At 31.5% G+C, this 20,206-nt stretch overlaps 5 protein-coding genes across 8 annotated transcripts; 2 read left to right on the top strand and 3 right to left on the bottom strand.

Moving 5' to 3' along the window:
* Nucleotides 1-3,306: 3,306 nt before the first annotated feature.
* On the bottom strand, nt 3,307-5,814 carry LOC146917545 (uncharacterized). Of its 4 annotated transcripts, none has more exons than XM_085719358.1 (2): nt 4,951-5,814; nt 3,307-4,454 (listed from the first exon to the last, which is right to left on the bottom strand). In XM_085719358.1, the coding sequence occupies exons 1-2, from the start codon at nt 5,450-5,452 to the stop codon at nt 3,307-3,309; spliced, it is 1,650 nt and encodes a 549-aa protein (XP_085575484.1). In that variant the 5' UTR covers nt 5,453-5,814. The 4 variants fall into 4 exon arrangements, with proteins under 4 accessions (XP_085575484.1, XP_085575483.1, XP_085575481.1 ...); XM_085719357.1 differs by having other exon boundaries at nt 3,307-4,485; nt 4,985-5,813; XM_085719355.1 differs by having other exon boundaries at nt 3,307-4,520; nt 5,020-5,812.
* A 1,224-nt stretch (nt 5,815-7,038) lies between these two features.
* Nucleotides 7,039-8,957, bottom strand: LOC146917544 (uncharacterized). Its single transcript, XM_085719354.1, has 2 exons — nt 8,663-8,957; nt 7,039-8,422 (listed from the first exon to the last, which is right to left on the bottom strand). The coding sequence occupies exons 1-2, from the start codon at nt 8,841-8,843 to the stop codon at nt 7,209-7,211; spliced, it is 1,395 nt and encodes a 464-aa protein (XP_085575480.1). The 5' UTR covers nt 8,844-8,957; the 3' UTR covers nt 7,039-7,208.
* Nucleotides 8,958-10,666: 1,709 nt separating this feature from the next.
* LOC146917543 (inactive protein RESTRICTED TEV MOVEMENT 2-like) lies at nt 10,667-12,099 on the top strand. Its single transcript, XM_085719353.1, has 2 exons — nt 10,667-10,866; nt 11,520-12,099. Exons 1-2 carry the CDS (start codon nt 10,755-10,757, stop codon nt 11,903-11,905), a joined length of 498 nt encoding a protein of 165 aa, XP_085575479.1. The 5' UTR covers nt 10,667-10,754; the 3' UTR covers nt 11,906-12,099.
* A 287-nt stretch (nt 12,100-12,386) lies between these two features.
* Nucleotides 12,387-13,510, bottom strand: LOC146917542 (chitinase 2-like). The gene has a single exon (XM_085717274.1). The coding sequence runs from the start codon at nt 13,444-13,446 to the stop codon at nt 12,532-12,534; it is 915 nt and encodes a 304-aa protein (XP_085573400.1). The 5' UTR covers nt 13,447-13,510; the 3' UTR covers nt 12,387-12,531.
* A 2,604-nt stretch (nt 13,511-16,114) lies between these two features.
* Nucleotides 16,115-19,944, top strand: LOC146917541 (BolA-like family protein). Its single transcript, XM_085719352.1, has 2 exons — nt 16,115-16,496; nt 19,717-19,944. The coding sequence occupies exon 1, from the start codon at nt 16,175-16,177 to the stop codon at nt 16,490-16,492; it is 318 nt and encodes a 105-aa protein (XP_085575478.1). The 5' UTR covers nt 16,115-16,174; the 3' UTR covers nt 16,493-16,496; nt 19,717-19,944.
* The last annotated feature ends 262 nt before the right edge of the window (nt 19,945-20,206 follow it).

The following is a 20,206-nucleotide window of genomic DNA, read 5'->3' as shown; positions in this document are numbered from 1 at the left end:
ATTTCCAACAATTTTTGGTGACAAACTTTTTCCTCTCTTTCTATTGGACAATAACAATATATATATATATATATATATATATATATATATATATATAGAGAGAGAGAGAGAGAGAGAGAGAGAGAGAGAGAGAATAAAAGTACAATGAGACTATGAGAGAGAGTTGTCACAAAAGTGGTTGAAAAATGGATGTTCAAATATCATTTTTCATCAAATACACAAATTCCAAGACAAACTTATCATTTTAAATTTCTTAAGATGTGCAAATCTATAAACCAAATTTGAACACTATTTTCTAAATTTATTCATCTTTTGCGTGCTCGTAGATTTCTTGAATTCTAGAAATGAATTTACTTGAATAAGAAGCAAAGCCTAAGAAAGACTTGATAACCTCTCAGAGTCACAATTCATGGCTTGATGCACATTGCAAACCTCACCAAAACGCAAATCAAATCACAGTTGTTGCTGGCCTATAGTCTAAGTGTGCAGCTGAGGCCATCAACGAAGAAAGATATTTCAAAAATTGAAAACATGTATTTTCAAAAAAAAAAAAATTGAATCATGAACCATATTCAGGAATATGAGGCTGTCATTGTTAAAAAAGTGAGCAGGTGCTGCCATCCTAAACCAACCATCATATTTATGGTAGATCAAGAGAAGATACAGATACACAAATGTTCCATCAAAGATAAAGACCAAGAACCATATTCAGGAAATGAGTATCTGCAGAATATGACAGATCTTTCAAAAGCTCAGACTTGGATTCAGCACCATGTTTTAACATTACCTTTCACAAATCAAAATAACTTTGCGTAACTGTGGGAAATGAGGTATTCAATAGCAATGATAATCGGATAATGTTGAACCTTCCCCGAAAATAATTGCTAGTGAATTGTATGCTCAATATATCAAAGAACCCACGTCCACTCATACCTAGTGACTACCTATCATAGTTCAATACTAGCTTGGAGGGGGGAAAAAGTCCTCCCTAGGTACTCACTAACTAGAAATTGTGTAAAAACAAATAACATGTTCTTCTCCTAAAGTATAATGTTGATTCCAAAATACTAGCATCTCATAAGGAATTGGATTGGAGGGGAGAAAAGCAATCCTCCCTAGCCTTTACAGATCATTCGTAGCCTTTCATTTCTCTTCCACCTTTCCTTAGAGGCAAGCATAAAAAAAAATACACATCATGCAAATTAAAAAAATTCTGCACCCTCATCATACACACAAAATAAGTATCTTTTTTATTTCGCTCAATGCTTGTATACAGTCCTTTGTCAAAATTAGGTGCAATTTTCATAACTCAGTACACTCTATTTGAATGAGAATGCAAACCTATTTTTTGCCGAATCCAACAACAAGAATGTATAACTAGGAGCCAAACATAAGAAACCAGGTTCAATTTCACTTAACTGGACTTAAAAAGCTGCCATATTGTGGCTATCAAATCAATTGTTAAGGCAACCCCTCCATGGAAATTAGCCTATATAAGAGTTAGGGCCCTCCAAAGTATCACCAACTTGAACTATGCATCATTATAATTATTTGTACCTGCCAACATTATGCATCATTATAATTATTTGTACTTGCCAACATTATGGATATAAACTTCTAAACGGCATCAAGTTGAATGATGGCACCGTCAATGAGGTAATTTAATATCATCTAGAGAACGATAAATGAAAGACACAGAGGATCTATAAGGGAAATTGCAAACGTTCTTAAGCAGGCTCAAGTTTTTTTCACCCCAAAACATCTCATCTTATGTGCATAGGTATTATTAGCCATCGAGTCGAGGAGTTCTTCAAACATGAAGGCATTGCTTGAATAAGGTGAATGAATGAATGCCCTATGATATCTGAAATTATTTCCTTATCAAAATACTTTCTTGTAATTGTAACAACACTCAAGGATATTGAGTTTAAGCCTTCATCTATGATCTTGAGTTGGTTAACATTATCATTTAAACTTTGGGACTGATGTTCAAATTACAATACAGTAACAAATACTTTCCTCTTTCTACTGGATCAGCATCCAATTGGATTATAAGAAGAACAATTACAATACAAACCTCTGTTAAATTTTTTGGTTCTGAGTTTGATAGTTTAAAAGTATTTTCAGAACATCATATTCTTTCTTCAAATGTGTGGTCTTCAACCCAGTCCTGTTCTGAAACCATATAGCAATCTGTCTTGGCCGCACTCCTTCAAATTTATGGTCACCAACAAAACTGAGAACACGAAATCACATCCACAATAACAAACTCATAATAATTAATAACATCAAGAACTCCGTTGAACAGTCGAAGAATGCATAATCAAACTCAGATTTTATCATCACCACACTCACAGGTGCATTGCAGGTGGAGGACTTGGCCGCACACGTACTTGCAGTTTGTCCCTAATCAAGTCGCACTTCGTGTGTGCAATCACGACAACTATATGTGCATGAATGCTATGCATGCGAGCTCACAAAATAAAAAATCATCTCGGAATAACACAGCTGTATAATGAAGGTGCAGGGCACGGAACCAGAGTATACGATCCAGAATGGGTAAAACCGAACTAATATTCAATACATTTCCATATTCAACAAATCATCAAACATAAGCTTATGCAAAACCCCTTGAACACTCTCAACCAGCATGATATATTTAGAATTTCCATCCCACAGCAAGGAGATATCATGTTAAAATTAACTTAAAACTACATTTCTATATTTAAACTAGGGGGAACAAAGTTTTAATTTTGATCAATTTTAGAGTGATTTTTATCAAGTATACTAGTTTTGGGAAATCAATATATCCTAAAATCTCACAACTTTACATCCAGGTTTATACATGTTCTATAAACTATTTAAACCAATATTTCAGATAAATAGCCATTCAAAACTGCAAAGTCAGCACTGATTGTAGAAAATAGAATCATGCTTTCTAAAAATCATTCAAGCTCCAAACTCTAAACCTAGTTCCAAATGACCAAACAATTTGAAGACCATTCTAGTTTTTAATTCTTGTCTTTGATGCATATCTGAGTAGACTATGCAGCTGCAATGAGACCTTAGTTACTCATTACACAGTAGTTAAATTTAGCCATAAGAACATAATACGTAATTCTTTGCTTACTTCGCTTAAGTTCCATGCCAAGTTTGTGCCAGTCGTGTAAGATTCAGGTCATAGAAATTCAACCTTAAGTTTATCATACTAAACTTAACTACATAAATGAAATGATGAAATAATGTTGAAACATAAACTCAAAACAATAATGTATAAATACAAAAATATCTTACATAGTTTCAGTTTTACAGTAGACCTCTCGCAATCATTTCACGAAGAAGTTTCTCTGCCATGTCATTTTCATCTTTTTCGAACAGAGAAAGGATAATTATTTCATAAGTTTTAGCATCTGGCATGCAGCCATTGTTTTCCATTTTTGACACCAAGGCCAACGCTTCATTAAACAAGCCCTTGACACAAAACCCTTGAATCATAGCGGTATATATATTGACATCTAGAATGTAGCCTTTGACCAAAAGATCTTCAAAAACTATCCGTGCATCCTCTAGTCTTCCATTTTTGCATAGTCCATCAACTAATGTTGTGTATGTACACATATCTGGTTGAATTCCTTCGCCTTTCATCTTCGTTAACAACGCAATTGCCTTGTCAACCTGATGGTTTTTGCATAAAGCATCCAATATAGAATTGTAAGTAATTTTATCATGTGGTACACCTCTATCATGCATCTCATTGACTAGCTTCAAAGCATAAGAGATTTTCCCCAATTTACACAAACCATCAATAAGGGAATTGTAAGTTACCACATCAGGAATAATGTTTTTGCAATGCATTTCTTTAAAGAGATTAATGGCTTCATCAACCTTTTTAATCTTACAAAACCCGTTAATCATGATACTGTAGCTATGAATATTAGGATTCACTCCCCTTTGAGACATAGTGTTGAATATATGTTTAGCCTTATTCACTTCTTTAACTAGGCAATATCCATCCATTAAAGAGTTATAAGTAACAAGGTCAGGTTTAATGCCATGTTTCATCATCATAGCTAACACATTTTTAGCTTCTTTCACCCTTCCTTCCTTACAAAATCCATCAACCAATATGTTAAAGATATACACATCAGGGTTGATGTTTTGCGATGACATTTTATTGAACAAACCAATTGCATCATTCAATTTACCAACAATGCAAAAGCCACTAATTAAAGCACTGTAAGTGAAAACATCAGGGGAAATTCTCTCATCAACCATTTCAGAATATAAATCAAAAGCTTCATTAACAAGTTTAACTTTGCACATGCTATCAATAATGGTGTTGTACATTACCACGTTAGGTTGAACTAATTTACCATCAACTCGTCTCAGCAATTGCAAAGCTGCTCTTGTTTCACCAACTTTACACAACCCATTAATCAAGGTTCCATAACTAACTTGGTTCAAATGAAATCCAAGCGCTGCCACCTTGTCATGAAAATGCAATGCTTGATGAATATGACCTTTGAGACAGAGACCCTTGATGAGTGTAGTTAAAGTTATGGCATCTGGGTCATAACCCTTCCTGAGAATGTTGGCAAATACAGAAAAAGAAAGAGGGTTTTGACCCAATTGAGAAAAACAATTGATCAAGATGTTTAAAGTGACTAAGTTTGAAGCAATTCCGTTAAATTCCATCTGACGATTAAGTGAAATAGCAATGTGGTAACAATTGATCTGAACAAGGGAACCTAAAATCTTACCAAATTCAAAGATGGATGGTGTAGGATTCTTGCAACGGAGCAATTGATTGAATGATGAAATGAGATTGTGTTCGTCATCTTGGTGATGATGTAATTGAGAGTACAAATTTGTTGAAATGAGAAAGTTGTAATTCAAGGGCTGCTCTTGTTTCTCCTACCTTACACAACCCATTGATCAAGGTCCCATAACTAACTTGGTCCAAATGAAATCCCATCGCAACCACCTTATCATGAAAGTTCAATGCTTTATGGAGCTCGCCTTTGAGACAGAGACCCTTGATGAGTGTAGTTAAAGTTATGGCATCTGGATCATAACCCTTTTTGAGAATGTTGGCAAATACAGAAAAAGAAAGAGGGTTTTGACCCAATTGAGAAAAACAATTGATCAAGATGTTCAAAGTGACTAAGTTTGAAGCAATTCCGTTAAACTCCATCTGACGATGAAGTGAAATAGCAATGTGGTAACAATTGATCTTAACAAGGGAACCTAAAATCTTACCAAATTCAAAGATGGATGGTGTAGGATTCTTGCTACGGAGCAATCGATTGAATGATGAAATGAGATTGTGTTCGTCATCTTGGTGATGATGTAATTGAGAGTACAAATTTGTTGAAATGAGAAAGTTGTAACGGATGAATCTAGGGTTTGAAAATTGAAAATGAGAAAGAAAGAAAGGAACAAACCGAATCATTTTTGTGAATGAATCTTGTTTGATATGATGAATGATGATGATGATGATACAGTTTACACTTTACAGCCACCACTGAGGTTTTACAATCTATGGTGATGCTTATAAGTTGGTGTTTTGCCCTAGTGTGGTGCAATCTTTCAAGCATATGTGTAAGGATGTTGGAGTGTTTGTTGATGAAAATGGGAATAAACGTTTGGCTTTAAGTGACGTTCCTCTTAAAGTTAAATTTCAACAAGCTTGATGAAAGCCTCTCTATAAGCTAATGCATAAATAGATGCATATTATAGCGAGTATACTTTTTGAGGACGAGTGACTCTGTCTTTTCCCACTTGTGTTACATTGCCGACAGAGTCACTTCCTATAGCTCTATGATGCTATATGTCTTTGAATTTTACTCTGAATATGCATCAATGAACCCTTGTGTCATTTAATGTGCAAGGAAAAAGGCTTATTGCCTTTTCACCCGTTTCTTCCAAAGAAAAAGTGATCGTTACCCGCCTCTTGAAGTTCGGTCTGGACATGGTTCTATAGATTTAGGTTTTATTCAGAATGTTGTATAATTATGTTCCTCTATTCTGGAGTCTACGTCTTATCATGATATTAGAAGAGGTTGTTATTTATATTTTTTACATAATTTTACTTGCATCCCCAAGAATGATGCCCTAACTAACTGTGCAGTAGTCTCCATTCATATATGTTGCAAGTTTAACAGCATGCCTTAAGTTCTTCCATTTTAAGCACAATGAATACATGATATACTACAATAAGTCTATAACTTAACAATACGTGTATCGAAACATAGATCCCATTTAAGCAAGATTTCAATTAGCTTTAAACAACATATAATATTTCCAAGAATCAAATTTAACATCAAAATCAACAATTATGTCAGAAATAGAATCATGCTTCCTACAAGCATGCAATTTCTAAATTCTAAACTATATTTCTACTGACCAAACAATTTCCAGGCCAGATCTTAGTTACTCATTTAAGTTTTAGCATTTCAGCCTTAAGTTTAGCATTCTAAAATAGTTAAGCTTCCTAAGATTAGAATTATGTAAAAGTACAAGTATAACTAAGTTAAATAAATGAAGTTACTTGTTAGTTGTTTTGTGCCAACTCAATTTAAAATCCATAAGATAGGCTCCGCAAGCCAAATCTTAATCAGCCTGTTTTCCTACATCTGGTACTTCTTAAGTTCAATTATGATTAAGAAATTCTGTCTCAATACTGAAAAAATTTGAATTATGCAGCAAAACAGATTCTGCAGGACAACTATATTTCATGACCTTTCTAGCTCTCAATACTTCTTTCAAGGCATATTTAAGTTGACTATGAAGCTGGAATGGGGCAATAGATACTCATTATGCAGCAATTTCATTTAGCTAAACGAGCACACCAAGTCCTGCTTACCCATATGCTGGCTATCAAATCATTTGTTAAGGCAACCCTTCCATCAAAATTAGTCTATATAACAGTTCAGATCATTTAAAGTTTCAGTCAAGATAAATAAATAAATGTAGTTCAAAGCAGAAAGGTATACTAACATCCAAATCTGCAGATAAGAGGGTGCACAACTTTCATAATTGATTGATGAAACTCTCAATGAGGTAAGACAATATCATATAGAGAAATTGAAATGGAAGATACACAAGAAGTATAAAGGTTTTTGTAACAAAAACAATAAAAAAAGTTTATTTTCCACTAGCAGAGGCAAGTACATAAAATGAAATGTTGCTATCAAATAGTTTCAGTCTTACAATAGACCTCGCACGATCATTTCACGAAGAAGTTTCTCTGCCATATCATTTTCATCTTTTTTAAACAGAGAAAGGATAATTATTTCATAAGTTTTAGCATCTGGAATGCATCCATTCTCTTCCATTTTTGACAGCAAGGCCAATGCTTCATCAAACAAGTCGTTGTCACAAAACCCTTGGATCATAACGGTATATGCATAGACATCAAGAATGTAGCCTTTGACCAAAAGATCTTCAAAAACTTTTCGTGCATCCTCCAATTTTCCACTTTGGCACAATCCCTTGACAAGAATAGTGTATATGTTCATATCTGGTCGAATACCCTGGTCTTTCAATTTAGATAACAATGCAATTGCTTTCTCAACCTGATGATTTTTGCATAAAGCATCCAATATAGAACTGTAAGTAATTATATCAGGTTGTTGCCCTCGATCATGCATCTCATCGACAAGTTCCAAAGCATATGATATTCTTCCAGATTTGCACAATCCATCAATAAGGGAACTATAAGTTATCACATCAGGAAAAATTTGTTTGTGATGCATTTCTTTGAAAAGTTTCATGGCTTCATCCACCATTTTAATCTTACAAAATCCATTAATCATGATATTGTAGCTCCGAACATTAGCAGTCACTCCCCTATGAGACATAGTGTTGAATATACTCTTGGCCTTGTTCACTTCATTTACTAGACAATATCCATCCATTAAAGAGCTATAAGTAACAACATCAGGTTTGATGCCTTGTTTCATCATCATAGCTAACACATTTTTAGCTTCTTTCACCCTTCCTTCCTTACAAAATCCATCAACCAATATACTAAAGGTATACACATTAGGGTTGATTTCTTCCGATATCATTTTATTGAACAAACCAATTGCATCATTCAATTTACCAACAATGCAAAATCCACTAATTAAAGCATTGTAAGTGAAAACATCAGGGGAAATTCTCTTAGAAAGCATTTCAGAATATAAATCAAAAGCATCATTAACAAGTTTACCTTTGCACATACCATCAATAATCGTACTATACATTACCACATCAGGTTGCACCAATTTCCCATCAACTCGTCTCAGCAATCGTAGAGCTGCTTTTGCTTCACCAACTTTACACAAGCCATTAATCAATGTTCCATAACTAACTTGGTTCAAATGAAATCCCATCGCAACCACCTTATCATGAAAGTTCAATGCTTTATGGAGCTCGCCTTTGAGACAGAGACCCTTGATGAGTGTAGTTAAAGTTACGACATTTGGGTGATAACCCTTTTTGAGAATGTTTCCAAATACAGAAAAAGAAAGAGGGTTTTGACCCAATTGAGAAAAACAATTAATCAAGATGCTCAAAGTGACTAAGTTTGAAGCAATTCCATTTAATTCCATTTGTCGATGAAGTGAAATAGCAGTGTGGTAACAATTAATCTTAACAAGGGAACCTAAAATCTTACCAAATTCAAAGATGGATGGTGTAGGATTCTTCTGATGGAGCAAATGATTGAATGATGAAACGAGATTGTGTTCATCATTTTGAGAATAATGATGTAATTGAGAGTATAAACTTGTTGAAATGATGAATTTAGGGTTTGAAAATTGAAAATGAGAAACAGAGAAAGGAACAAACCGAATCATCGTATTGTGATATGATGATGATGATGATACAGTTTACACTTTACAGGTTTAACAATTGTTGAGAACAAAACGATTCTATGATTACACTTTACACTTTACAGCTAATCTTGTGTACAAGAGCCCGTTTGTTATAGCTTTTATAAGAAAAAAATCACTTTTTTTAAACAAATAATCACTTTTAAGAGTTTTGCATCCGTTTGTTATAGATTTTTAAAAAAATCAGAATCTAAAAATAATCTAAAAACAGCTTCAAATGAGAAGATGTTAAGAGCAGCTTAAAATAAAATAGATTTTTTTTAGAGGAGAGAGAAAATATAATTTAAAAGATTGAACTGATTTTGTAACAAAAAATCCTTTTTATATAGTTGTATCCAAACAAACTAGATTATTTGTTTAAAAAAAATGATTTTTATTACAGTAAACAAACGCAAAATAGATTCTGATTTTTTAAAAATTCTCTAAAAAATAATCTCTAAATTATTTTATGTCAAAATCACTTTTATTTTAGGGCCTGTTTGTTACAGATTAAAATAAAAGTGATTTTGACATGAAATAATTTAGAGATTATTTTTTAGAGATTTTTTAAAAAATCAGAATCTATTTTATGTTTGTTTACCATGTCAAAAATCACTTTTTAAAAAAAAAGTGATTTTTAGTTTGTTTGGATACAACTTTCTAAAAGTGATTTTTTATTATAAAATTACCATAAAGGACACAATTTTTTTCCAAATATAACATGTTTGTCCAAAAAAAAATTACTTTTTTATGTATGAAAACAAGTATGTTAATTAAAAAAATGCATTTACGTTGTAAAAAAAACATACTATCTACGTATTTGTTACATTAAAAAAATTTACACAAGATATTACATAAAATTATCAACATGAATTCAAATAAAATGAGTAACGTAACATATTCCTTAAAGAAAAGTTAACATATCATATTTAAAAAAAAAATATTCGAGCAGAATTGTAGTATCTATACCCTGTTTCATATTCATTGTCATCGAAAATAAATATATAAAAATAAAACTAGTGTTTAGAGAATAGAGAGAAGAATATCGATTAGGCTGTGAAAAAAAGGAAGACTAGTCTTTGTGTATATATAGCAAAACAAGGATATGATTGGAATTTTAGTTTGTTTTAAACATATCTTTTTTTCTTAAAATCCGGTAACAAATTTCTCTCTCCTCTAAAAATAATCTATTAAAAAAAAAGCTGCTCATAACAGCTTCTCATTTGAAGCAGTTTTTAGATTTTTTTTAGATTCTGATTTTTTTGAAAATCTGTAACAAACAGATGCAATATTAAAAAAAGTGATTATTTTTTTTAAAAAAGTGATTTTTTTATAAAAAAACTGTAACAAACGGGCTCCGTAACAAACGGGCCCAAATTGGGACTAAATTGAGTCTTGTTCATTTTCTTAAGAACTAAAATGAATCTTCACTAGTGAGCTTAACTCAGTTGGTATGGACAATGCATAATATATGCAAGGTCCAGGTTCGAATCTCGACCACCACCAAAAAAGAAAGAGTTTTAATATATTTAATTTTTTCAATTGCACGCAGAGAATATTTGATTTAAAAGAAAGGAAAAAAAGGACTTTAAAGTAAAAGATTTTCCTTCAATTGAAGTTTAAGTACGCACTAACTCCCACCATGCAATACAAAGAATATCAAAGCAAGCAACCTACCTCACTTTGATTGTCTATTTCAAGCCAAAAAGGAATTGTTCTGAACCCAAATGAAAATTAAAGAATGTGACCACCGTCACAAATTCTTGCCTCAAGCCATGTATTTGTATAAAGAGATTGAATCGCAATTCTTTCATCACATTCATACATTTTAATAACTTTTGGCAATTAAAAATCTCAAAATCAAAAGAAACGAGAAGCCACCAGTCATCACATTCAATGGAAACCAAAGTTGCTGAAGCTACTAGCAAAAGATTGTATGAAGATTTTGAACCTTACTGCAAATGGATCACAAAGGAAGGACAAAAGATTCTAGAGATTGATTTGAAGGGTATTATATTTCCTTTATATATTATATACATTTTATATACTCTTGTTAGTATTTTAATTTCATATGAAATTTATATTTTAAGAGGCAATTTAATATCTAAAATCAGAGGCATGGTTTGGGACCTTTAGTCCTTTAGGCAAGTTAGACCAAAAAAATTATAGGTGGGGTTTTTTTTTTTTTTGAGGGAAAATTATATGTGGGTTATTTGGACAAAAAAAAAACAGGTGGACCCTTTCCGATTTTAATAAATTTTTAATATAATATTACATATCTTCCCCTTTTTCAACATAAAATCCTTTATTATAAGGGTTTACATTTGAAACATTTTTTTAAGGCCGTATTAAAATGCCCCACTATCTTTTCTTCTCAAAAAATTAGAAAAATAAAATAAAGATTGAAAAATCATAGTAGATTCCAAACAATTATTTTGTCTAATTTTTTAGATAAGATTCTGATTAGAGATTATATTACGCAAGTCTCTAGTTACATTTTAAGCACATCAACCTCTAATTTACCCAATTTTTTGTTGTCGAGAAAACCCAAAATAAAAAACGTTAGAAATTAAGATTAAAAAACAAAATAAAAGAAAAGCACCATTTAATAAACAAATATTAGTCTAATGGCACGATTATATTTCTCTTGAATCATTTTAGGTTTCAAAAAGGAGCAACTTAAGGTTCAAACTAACGATAAAGGGATCCTAAAAATTTATGGAGAAAGGACTCTTGGTAGTAAGAAATGTAGCCGTTTCCACAAAGAAATCAGGATTTCAAGAGATTGTGATGTGAATGGGATTCAAGCAAAGTTTTCTCAAGGGCTTCTTTCTATCATAATGCCAAAAACTGAAGTAATTCAACATACCAAAGATGCAACCATAGAGAAACATTCATTTTGGGGGGTACATGAGAGAAAAATAACAACAATTCAAATTGTGATTGGAGTAATGGCTATGGTTGCACTAGGGACTTATGTGGCACGAGTTGTAGTAAATAAACAACATCATGATGCATTTGGCAATGTTAATGTTGTGAATGTTTAAATTGAACATGATACAATATGTCAAGTAAATCCGCAAAAAATGAAAATGAAGCATAAATTTGGTTTATTTACTATGTGTTTGCTGAGAAAGTGAGCGAGGTGAATGAATTTGCTTTGTTATCTTCTTGTAACATGTAACATGCTATCTTTGAAGAAAAATAATGTTGAAAAAAGGGAGAATTGTGATCATCTAAATTCACTCATTGTTTTTTATTGTTTTATATTTAATCAAGACCAATTAAGTTTCTTCAATCAAAGAACGTCTGCTATCCATCGCAGTTAGAGTTTCAAATAATTTTCAAGTGTACTGGTCCATTATGGAGAGTAGAACCCGTCAAATTTTTGGAATAAAAAGTTGTAGGCCGACAAATCGTAAATATGCATGGAGGCTAAAGGTCCGACACTATTTCATCTTTCGATAACTAGATTATTTCTTTACCAAATATGAGTTATTATCCATAAAACCAAGCTGAATCAAAATGTACATTAAAATGTTTAGGATATATATATCAAACATGTATACATTAATTCACATATATATTACTAATACACAACAAAGTCTCATCATGAGTACTAAATACACATTTTAAAATAATTCATCAATATATATGCCATATATTTAATTGACTAATGTATAGCCAAAAGTGCTTGTGATTGCTTCTCAAAACGAAAACCATTTCCCATAGAATCATCAGCAGACCAAACAAAGATACCATGAAGTTTCTGCTGACTCTTCAACCTTTGACATGCCTTAAAGAATCCATCACTTGGAGATAATCCACCACTCCCATCACTAATGAAGCTCACCAACACTTTCCCACCATTATAATTTGAACTTTGTTTGTTGAAGTAATCAATAAATTGTGACACACTTGTACTTTTATCATAAGCATAAAATTGAAAATTAACATAATCTATAAGATGTCCATAACTCTTCCATAAGGCTAAGTAGTGACTTTGAACTTGATCATCATCAAAAGGAGCAATAGAAGCAAAAGTGATGACTCCATTTGTTTTTAGGGTTTTGATTAACCTACCAATGCACTCAGCAAAGGTATTAGGGTCTCCTTTGAAATGCTCGTAGTCAATGTCGATCCCATCTAAGTTGTACTCTTTGATTATTTTTGTGAGCGAAGAAACTGCGTTAGAGACCCATGAATCAACCGAAGATGGATCGAAGTAAGCATAGCCACCTTCAACACTGTCACCTCCTAGACTAAGAGCTACCTTAACATTTGAGTTTTGGCTCTTGATGGAAGAAACTTGAGAGGGGTTAAGGTTTTTTGTGTCCCAAAAGATGTTAAATTTTCCATTGGTGGGTGAAGGAGAAGATGATGTGTCGTAGTCGATACCGAAGGAGAGAATGAAGTGGAATTCGACATTAGGATTTATAGGAACATCTGAGAACTTGATGTTGTTTGATTCAGCTCCAATGTATTCTCTGAACAGGTTTGTGCTTGAGGAGAGTGTTTTTGTTGCTCCAACATAGGTTGATGAAATGAACAATAAGAAGAATGTTTTGATCAAAATGGGAAGTTCCATTTTTGTGCAACTAAGAAAATTATGAGACTATTATTATGGTATTATATGAATTGTGAATAAGTATGTGTATGTATTGCTTTGAATTTCATATGCTTATATATAGTAACGGATAAAGTATGAACATAGAGGAAGGAGGATTAGTAAGCTGATAATTTAAAAATTAGGTATATGCTAGCTTGCCGTTCTGGTCATCATTTTATAAAATAGTTAATTACTTTGCTTTATAAAGGACAAATCATAAACTATATTTTTAAGGGAAATACTTGATGGACACTTGATATGGTTTATATACCTTGAGAGATAAAAAATGGTGTGAAAAAATTATAGGTTGTTAGATGTAATACCAAAAATAAAAGATAAAAATAAAACGAGATGTTGAAGAATATTTGACGATCAAATATTATATTTTTTATTTCAACAATGATATGTATACATTTCAAATTTCCATACATCTATTCAACAACCTCATTTTTTTGTATCTCTTTTTCTATCACATCAAAATATATCATTTATTTCATCGGTCTCTCTTATCTCCATCTCTCTTTAAGATATACACATGTTGAAGTGTCCAACAAACATTTTTCATTTAATTAAGGTCTTTTTTTTTTATTACAATTAAGGTCTTTTTTGTTGAAGCTTGTTTTGAAAGTAAACCGCCGTTTACGGTTAAATTCCACAATTTAATTTTGTGACCACTTTCTTAGTTTTTCTTGAGTTTTGATCTTTGATCATTCTACGTAATGTTAGAAGTATATAATATGATATCCACTATTAGGAAAAGAACAAAGCAAGGGCCAAAGACTGGATAAAGAGGATATATGATATAATTATATTCCACGGTAAATTTTTACTTCTAAGTGTGGCAAGGTAATGAATGTGTTGAAGATTTTAGTGTACAAGGATAAGATAATTTTTGAGGTCTAAGACAAAAAAAAAAAAAATGTAAAGCCTTTACAAAATTCTCTTTACCAACAGAACCGTGTATAGAAAATTTGAGGTCTTGGACAATTTTTTTATATTACGTAATGTTTTAGTTTTTTATGTCACAAAATTTTATAATCAAACAATTCGAACATTTCAATTATAGAAGCTAATATCTTTTTTTGAAAGGAATTATAGTAGCTAAGATGTTTAATATACTTAACCTACTTTCTAGCATTGATGATCTTAGATAAGATTGAAAATTTTTGAAGAAATGTTAAAGTTTTAAATATATTTACAAAGAAGAAAAAGAGTAAATTGATTGTATAAATCCCCAAGAAAATAAATAATAAGTTCAATTTTTCAATTTCATTTGACAATTGTGGTATAAAATACTCTCTCCGATCTCATATATAAGAAAAGTCTTTTTAGATTAATTAAATAATTTAATTTAATGTATCTAATTTAAGAGAAGTGGAAATCTGGAGTTCGAACCACACTTACGGAAGAAAGACATCACATTTATACATGCAGCAGTTGCCATTTGAAAATCGTATGAACTCTAATATAATTTGTTCTATTAAGTATTATTAATAAAAAACTTAAATTATGCTCGTGAATTTAGCTCATTTGGTGGTAAAAACATTTCATAATATATACAGAAGTCGAAGTTCAAACTATAAACATCTCACTTATTCTCTAAAAAAAAGTGAGTTGTTAAGGATGTTAAAAAAAACAGAGAAATAATATTTAAATAAGGAGAATGTTAATCAGTGCCCCGGAGCATTGATTAAGCACCAAATAAAGTAAGTTATTATTAAAAAGTTATGTAATTATTACTTAATAAAAGTGAGAGTTTATATTTTCAAAATAAAAAAATTCTATTTATAGATTCCTTAACCAGTGTCCTGGGACACCGGTTAACAAAACCCTTTAAATAATCATTTTATAAAAAAATTTATGACAATATTTTCTTTCATACACATATTGTATTTTTATTTTCTCTCTTCATTGATTGCTTTAGTTTTCGTGTTAATCGTTACATTTCTTTATATATTTGATTGTCAAATACAGTAGAAACTCTTTAAATTAATACTCGGTAAATTAATAAACTCTCTAAAATAATAAATTTGTCCGGTCTCGACTTGGGCCAATGTAAAAAATTGAAAAACTCGATAAAATAATAAGATAATAATTTTTCGGGAGATCCCTTTATAATTTTCGGTCCCAAGAAAATCATAAATTAATAATTCATAGAAACTGAAAAAAAATATATTAAGAATACATTGAACACATTTGTTCCTCTTGTTTACATTTACTATACTTTAAAAGTCATTATTGATTTCCAATGCATATGAACACAGTAGTTACTAATTTACATTGAGTCCTAAGGTTCGCTGCAACATAATTCTAAGAGGCATAGACTAATTTGCATTTTTGTTTGGTATGTACAGTATAATTACTTAAAAACTCTTTAAATTAATAATTATTAATTTATCGATAAATTAATAACTCTCTAAATTAATAAATTTCTCCGGTCCTGACATTATTAATTTATAGAGTTTTAACTGTAAGTTACTTTTAAAAAATGATTATTCAAATAACATTCCTCTAAAAAAAATATTTCCTCGAAAAAATTCGTCTAGAAAAAATTGAAATTTAAAAAAATTATTTCTTCTGTCAAAAAAAAAAAAAATTATTCCAAAAAAGCAAAACACATTAACCTCTTAACTTCATCGTATCAATTTCCAATACTTTCCAACCCTTTCCCCAATTCCAAAAACCCCCCACATTCCTGATTTCCACTATGAGTATTCGCAGCACCACCACACTCCTCTCACGCGCCACCAGAATCAAAACAAAACTCCAATCATCCCTCTCAGCCACCCTTATAGAGCTAGACGACGTGTCGTATCAACACGCAGGTCACGCAGCAATGAAAGAATCATCTGAGCAAGAAACCCATTTCAATTTGAAAATCGTTTCGGAGAAATTCGAAGGTTTGACTCTTGTTAAACGACATCGTATGGTTTATGAAGTTCTTGATGATGAGTTGAAATCTGGGCTTCATGCTCTTTCCATTGTTGCGAAAACGCCCAAGGAAATTACCCCTGAAGTGAAATGATACGGTGCGTTTTGTCAAGTGTTTAAAGTTTTGATTTTTATGTTGTTATTCAATGACCCTTTTGAATTAAGTGTGTTTATTGTATAAGTGGTTATGTATAAGCTATTTCTATGATAAAAGATATGAAATAAAGTTAAATTATGTTCATGTAATCTGTAAGCTGTTTGGATATATGTTTTCATGGAGAGATTATGGAAATAAGCTGAAAATAATTTATGTACATGTCATAAGTTGTAGCCCTAAGCTCTCATAAACCGACTCACGAGTGCTTATGCTAGTAGATTAGTTTAAATAAGTCAATTCAAACTGACTTAGGGTCCGTTTGAGTTAGCTTATTTTTGTTGCTTAAGCTGAAAATAATTTATGGACATGGCATAAGTTGTATCCCTAAGCTATCATAAACAAATTCGCAAGTGTTTATGCTAGTAGATTAGTTCAAATAAGGCTTTGTTTGGTAAAAAATAGTGTACAATTGATGAGTTAGCTTATAGTGGATGGTTGATAAGCTAGCTTATAGCTGATAGTGTATAAGCTTGCTGATTGGATTTATAATGTTTGGTAAAATTAGTGGTTGAACTAGCTTATAAATCTTAAATGACATAAAAATGATATATTTAATTAATGTTTAATTTTATTTCAATTAAGATTCCAAGGGTAAAATTGAGATAAATAATGATAAGCTATAAGCTACTTGAATTAGCTTATCATAAACAACTATAAGCTAGTAAAATTAAGCTTTAAGCTCGTGAGGAAGTGGTGGTTACCAAGTGGGTATTTTTAGTCAAATGAGTTTTTAAGACATAAGCTATAAGCTCAAAAGCATGTCTTACCAAACAGACTTTAAGTCAATCTAAACAAACTTATTTATTGTTTGTGGCTATTGGTTGTATACATTTCAGATATGTATTAAAACTACCCAATTTAGCTCATCAAATTGTAGAACATTATGAACTTAGTCCTCCACATTATTATATTTCAAAATGATTCCTAATATTGTAAAATGTTAATCAGATCTGTGGCTGAATCTGTTAACAAATGCGTTAATGACATGACCAACTTAATGTCATCATAATCCCTGCAATTGCCAACTGAAGTACAAATCTGATTACCATGTTGCTTTATTGTTAGCGGAGGGGACCAAGTTGATACAGTCCTATAATTTCAGGAACTAAATTGAGTATTTACTCATTTTTTGTTGTAGTTTTTTAGGTGACTTATTGATTAGCTCCTTGATATTTTGATTTATGACAGTTAATACATTAAGTTTCTTACATTTACATGTGTGTGAATACGTTGATGATGATGTTATTGCTTTTAAGCATTGTAGTACCGGTAAATGAGAACTACGATAGGTAAGTTCCTCAGTTACTTTCAAAATAGGAGAGGATAGAGTCATAGTTCAGAGTCTAACTTGAGAGATTGAGAATAGTTTATGGACTGCCTACTACTACTGCTACTACTACTATTTATTTCATTTATATTTATATATACTTGAATAGCCAACATGATAGATTCAAGATCAAATTGAAGGTTTGCTCTTAATTTATGTGATTTATTTTTATTTATTTTTATGTACCATGATATATGATTTTGTTCACTTATTGGTTGTGACTAATTGATGAATTCCTTGACATTTTGAGTTAGTTTGGTTATTGAAAGTGAATACATATTACAGATCTCTATTTTCTATTGCAATTTTTTGGTGACTTAGTGATGAGTTTTTTGATAATTTGAGTTTCGACTCTTGTTTTGTTAAGATTCTTACATTTAGACGTGAATACATTGATGATGATGTTATTGGTTTTAAGCGTAGTAGTACTGGTAAATGAGAAGAGCTTCTTATATTGGATTGCCTTTTAGATTTTTCAGTAGGAATATGTGTGGCTTCATCCAAACTGGATGAGTTTCATTTCATGGGTTAGGGATAATGTTTAGCTTTTGGCTCTTGGCTTTAGTTCGTATTTGTTTTTGCCGTGATAACACGCTCAACATGTGGTGAACTTGAAGCTACAAGAGATAGCTTGCGATAACACAACATTGCACCGCTAAAGTAAACATGCACTTAATGTTTTGGATGAGTTTCCACTTTGTGTAGATTGTAGAGTGTAGAGTGTCAAGTGTGTTGTTGGTATTGAGTCTGGACTAAAGCTCCAATGATGAACTAATCAGATACCACAAAACTTTTCTATCGTTCCAATTTCTGAATTTCAATTAGTCTTTCTTGTTATATGTTGAAGAAGGTAGTTCTGAGGAGCTTCTGTCAAACTTCTTGTCACCATTTTCCCTTCTTGCAGCTCTTTCTCATGAATTTGCTTCTTCTAATGTACTTCAGAGGAGAATGTGTAGAGTTATTAATTACCCTTAGTTGACATTATCTGTCATATGTAACTAGGACAAAACTTGGGGAATGTTTGATGCTGTATTTTTGTGAGACAAACAATAAAAAATTTATATATGACACTGTATCTAAGTTTTACCGTGATAAATATATGGGACAAGTTTATATATTTTTTCTTTTATGATTTGTTTGATAGACATGATAACACAAAAATGGATAAGATAAGAGTTAGATAGAGAGTGATCTATGAAGAAGGTACTCCCGGGGTTAGGCGTGTCCCGGTGTCGGATATGTATTGTGTCCAACACCGACACGACACGACACCAACACATGATTACATAAATTATGTAATTTTCTCAAATTATTATTGGTGCATGTGTCGTGTCTGTGCTTCATATAGTGTGGTAGATTGCAAGTTTGGATAAATGATGACGACTCCACACTAGAAAGGTTGGTGGAGTGACAATAGATTAAGGGTTTGTTTGGATTGAGCTTATGAAAAAGAGCTTATGCAAATAATTAAGCTTTTATGTTAATTCATAAGATCTTATTAGCGAAAATTGTATATTCATAAGTTGTTTTTTCATAAATTAGCTTGACAAACTTATAAATAATACATTAATGCTTATTTATTTGCATAAGCTGCTTTGCATAAGCTCTAAAATAAGTCAATCCAAACGAGCCCTAAGAGAGAATATGATAGTTTATTATATATCCCGACTCTATTATCTTGGTCACGTAACTGACCCTTGTAGTGTTGTTTGGCACTAAATGATCCAATTTGTTTCGTTCAAAAAAAAAAAAATGATCCAATTTGTTCTCAAATTGATTATTTGATTAAGTTGGTTTGTATAACTGCTGAATGTTTGCTTCTTTTTTTAACCAGGTTATTGTAGTAACCGGTCAAAGTGATTTATTTTGGATTACTATTGTATGAAGGATGTCCATGTATATTGAAGTTTGAAAGTATGCCATGGAAAGACAATATTACCATTAGACAAATGGTGGATCAAAGGAATTCTATTCTATTGTTGTTTGGAATTTTAGAGGAAGTGAATAAATGAAAATTAAGAGAATAATTGCATTTGTAGTAAATTGAATTTTACACTTTCAATTTGTGTTTTGCTGCACTATTTTCTTCCCAGCCACATGCCCGCTTTTGAAACAATGCTTTGCACCTAAGCAAAATGTAATTTATTCTTCTCAAGCTATGATTTAGATTCATCTCCAATCAAAACTATGATTTGTGATTCCAAATTGTTTTAAAACATAAGGTTCAAATGCAATTTTGTCAAATATGTTGTCAGTTTATAATATTCAATTCAAATTAGAAATTCAGGTGGACAATTACAATCTAAAAGATATAATGATGCATG

Source organism: Medicago sativa, chromosome 6, assembly GCF_051527215.1.
Source record: "Medicago sativa cultivar Bolivia chromosome 6, Bolivia_mono, whole genome shotgun sequence".
NCBI classification, from domain to species: Eukaryota; Viridiplantae; Streptophyta; class Magnoliopsida; order Fabales; family Fabaceae; genus Medicago; species Medicago sativa.
Note: the sequence above shows the minus strand (reverse complement) of the source record. Positions and strands in the feature narration are given on the sequence as shown.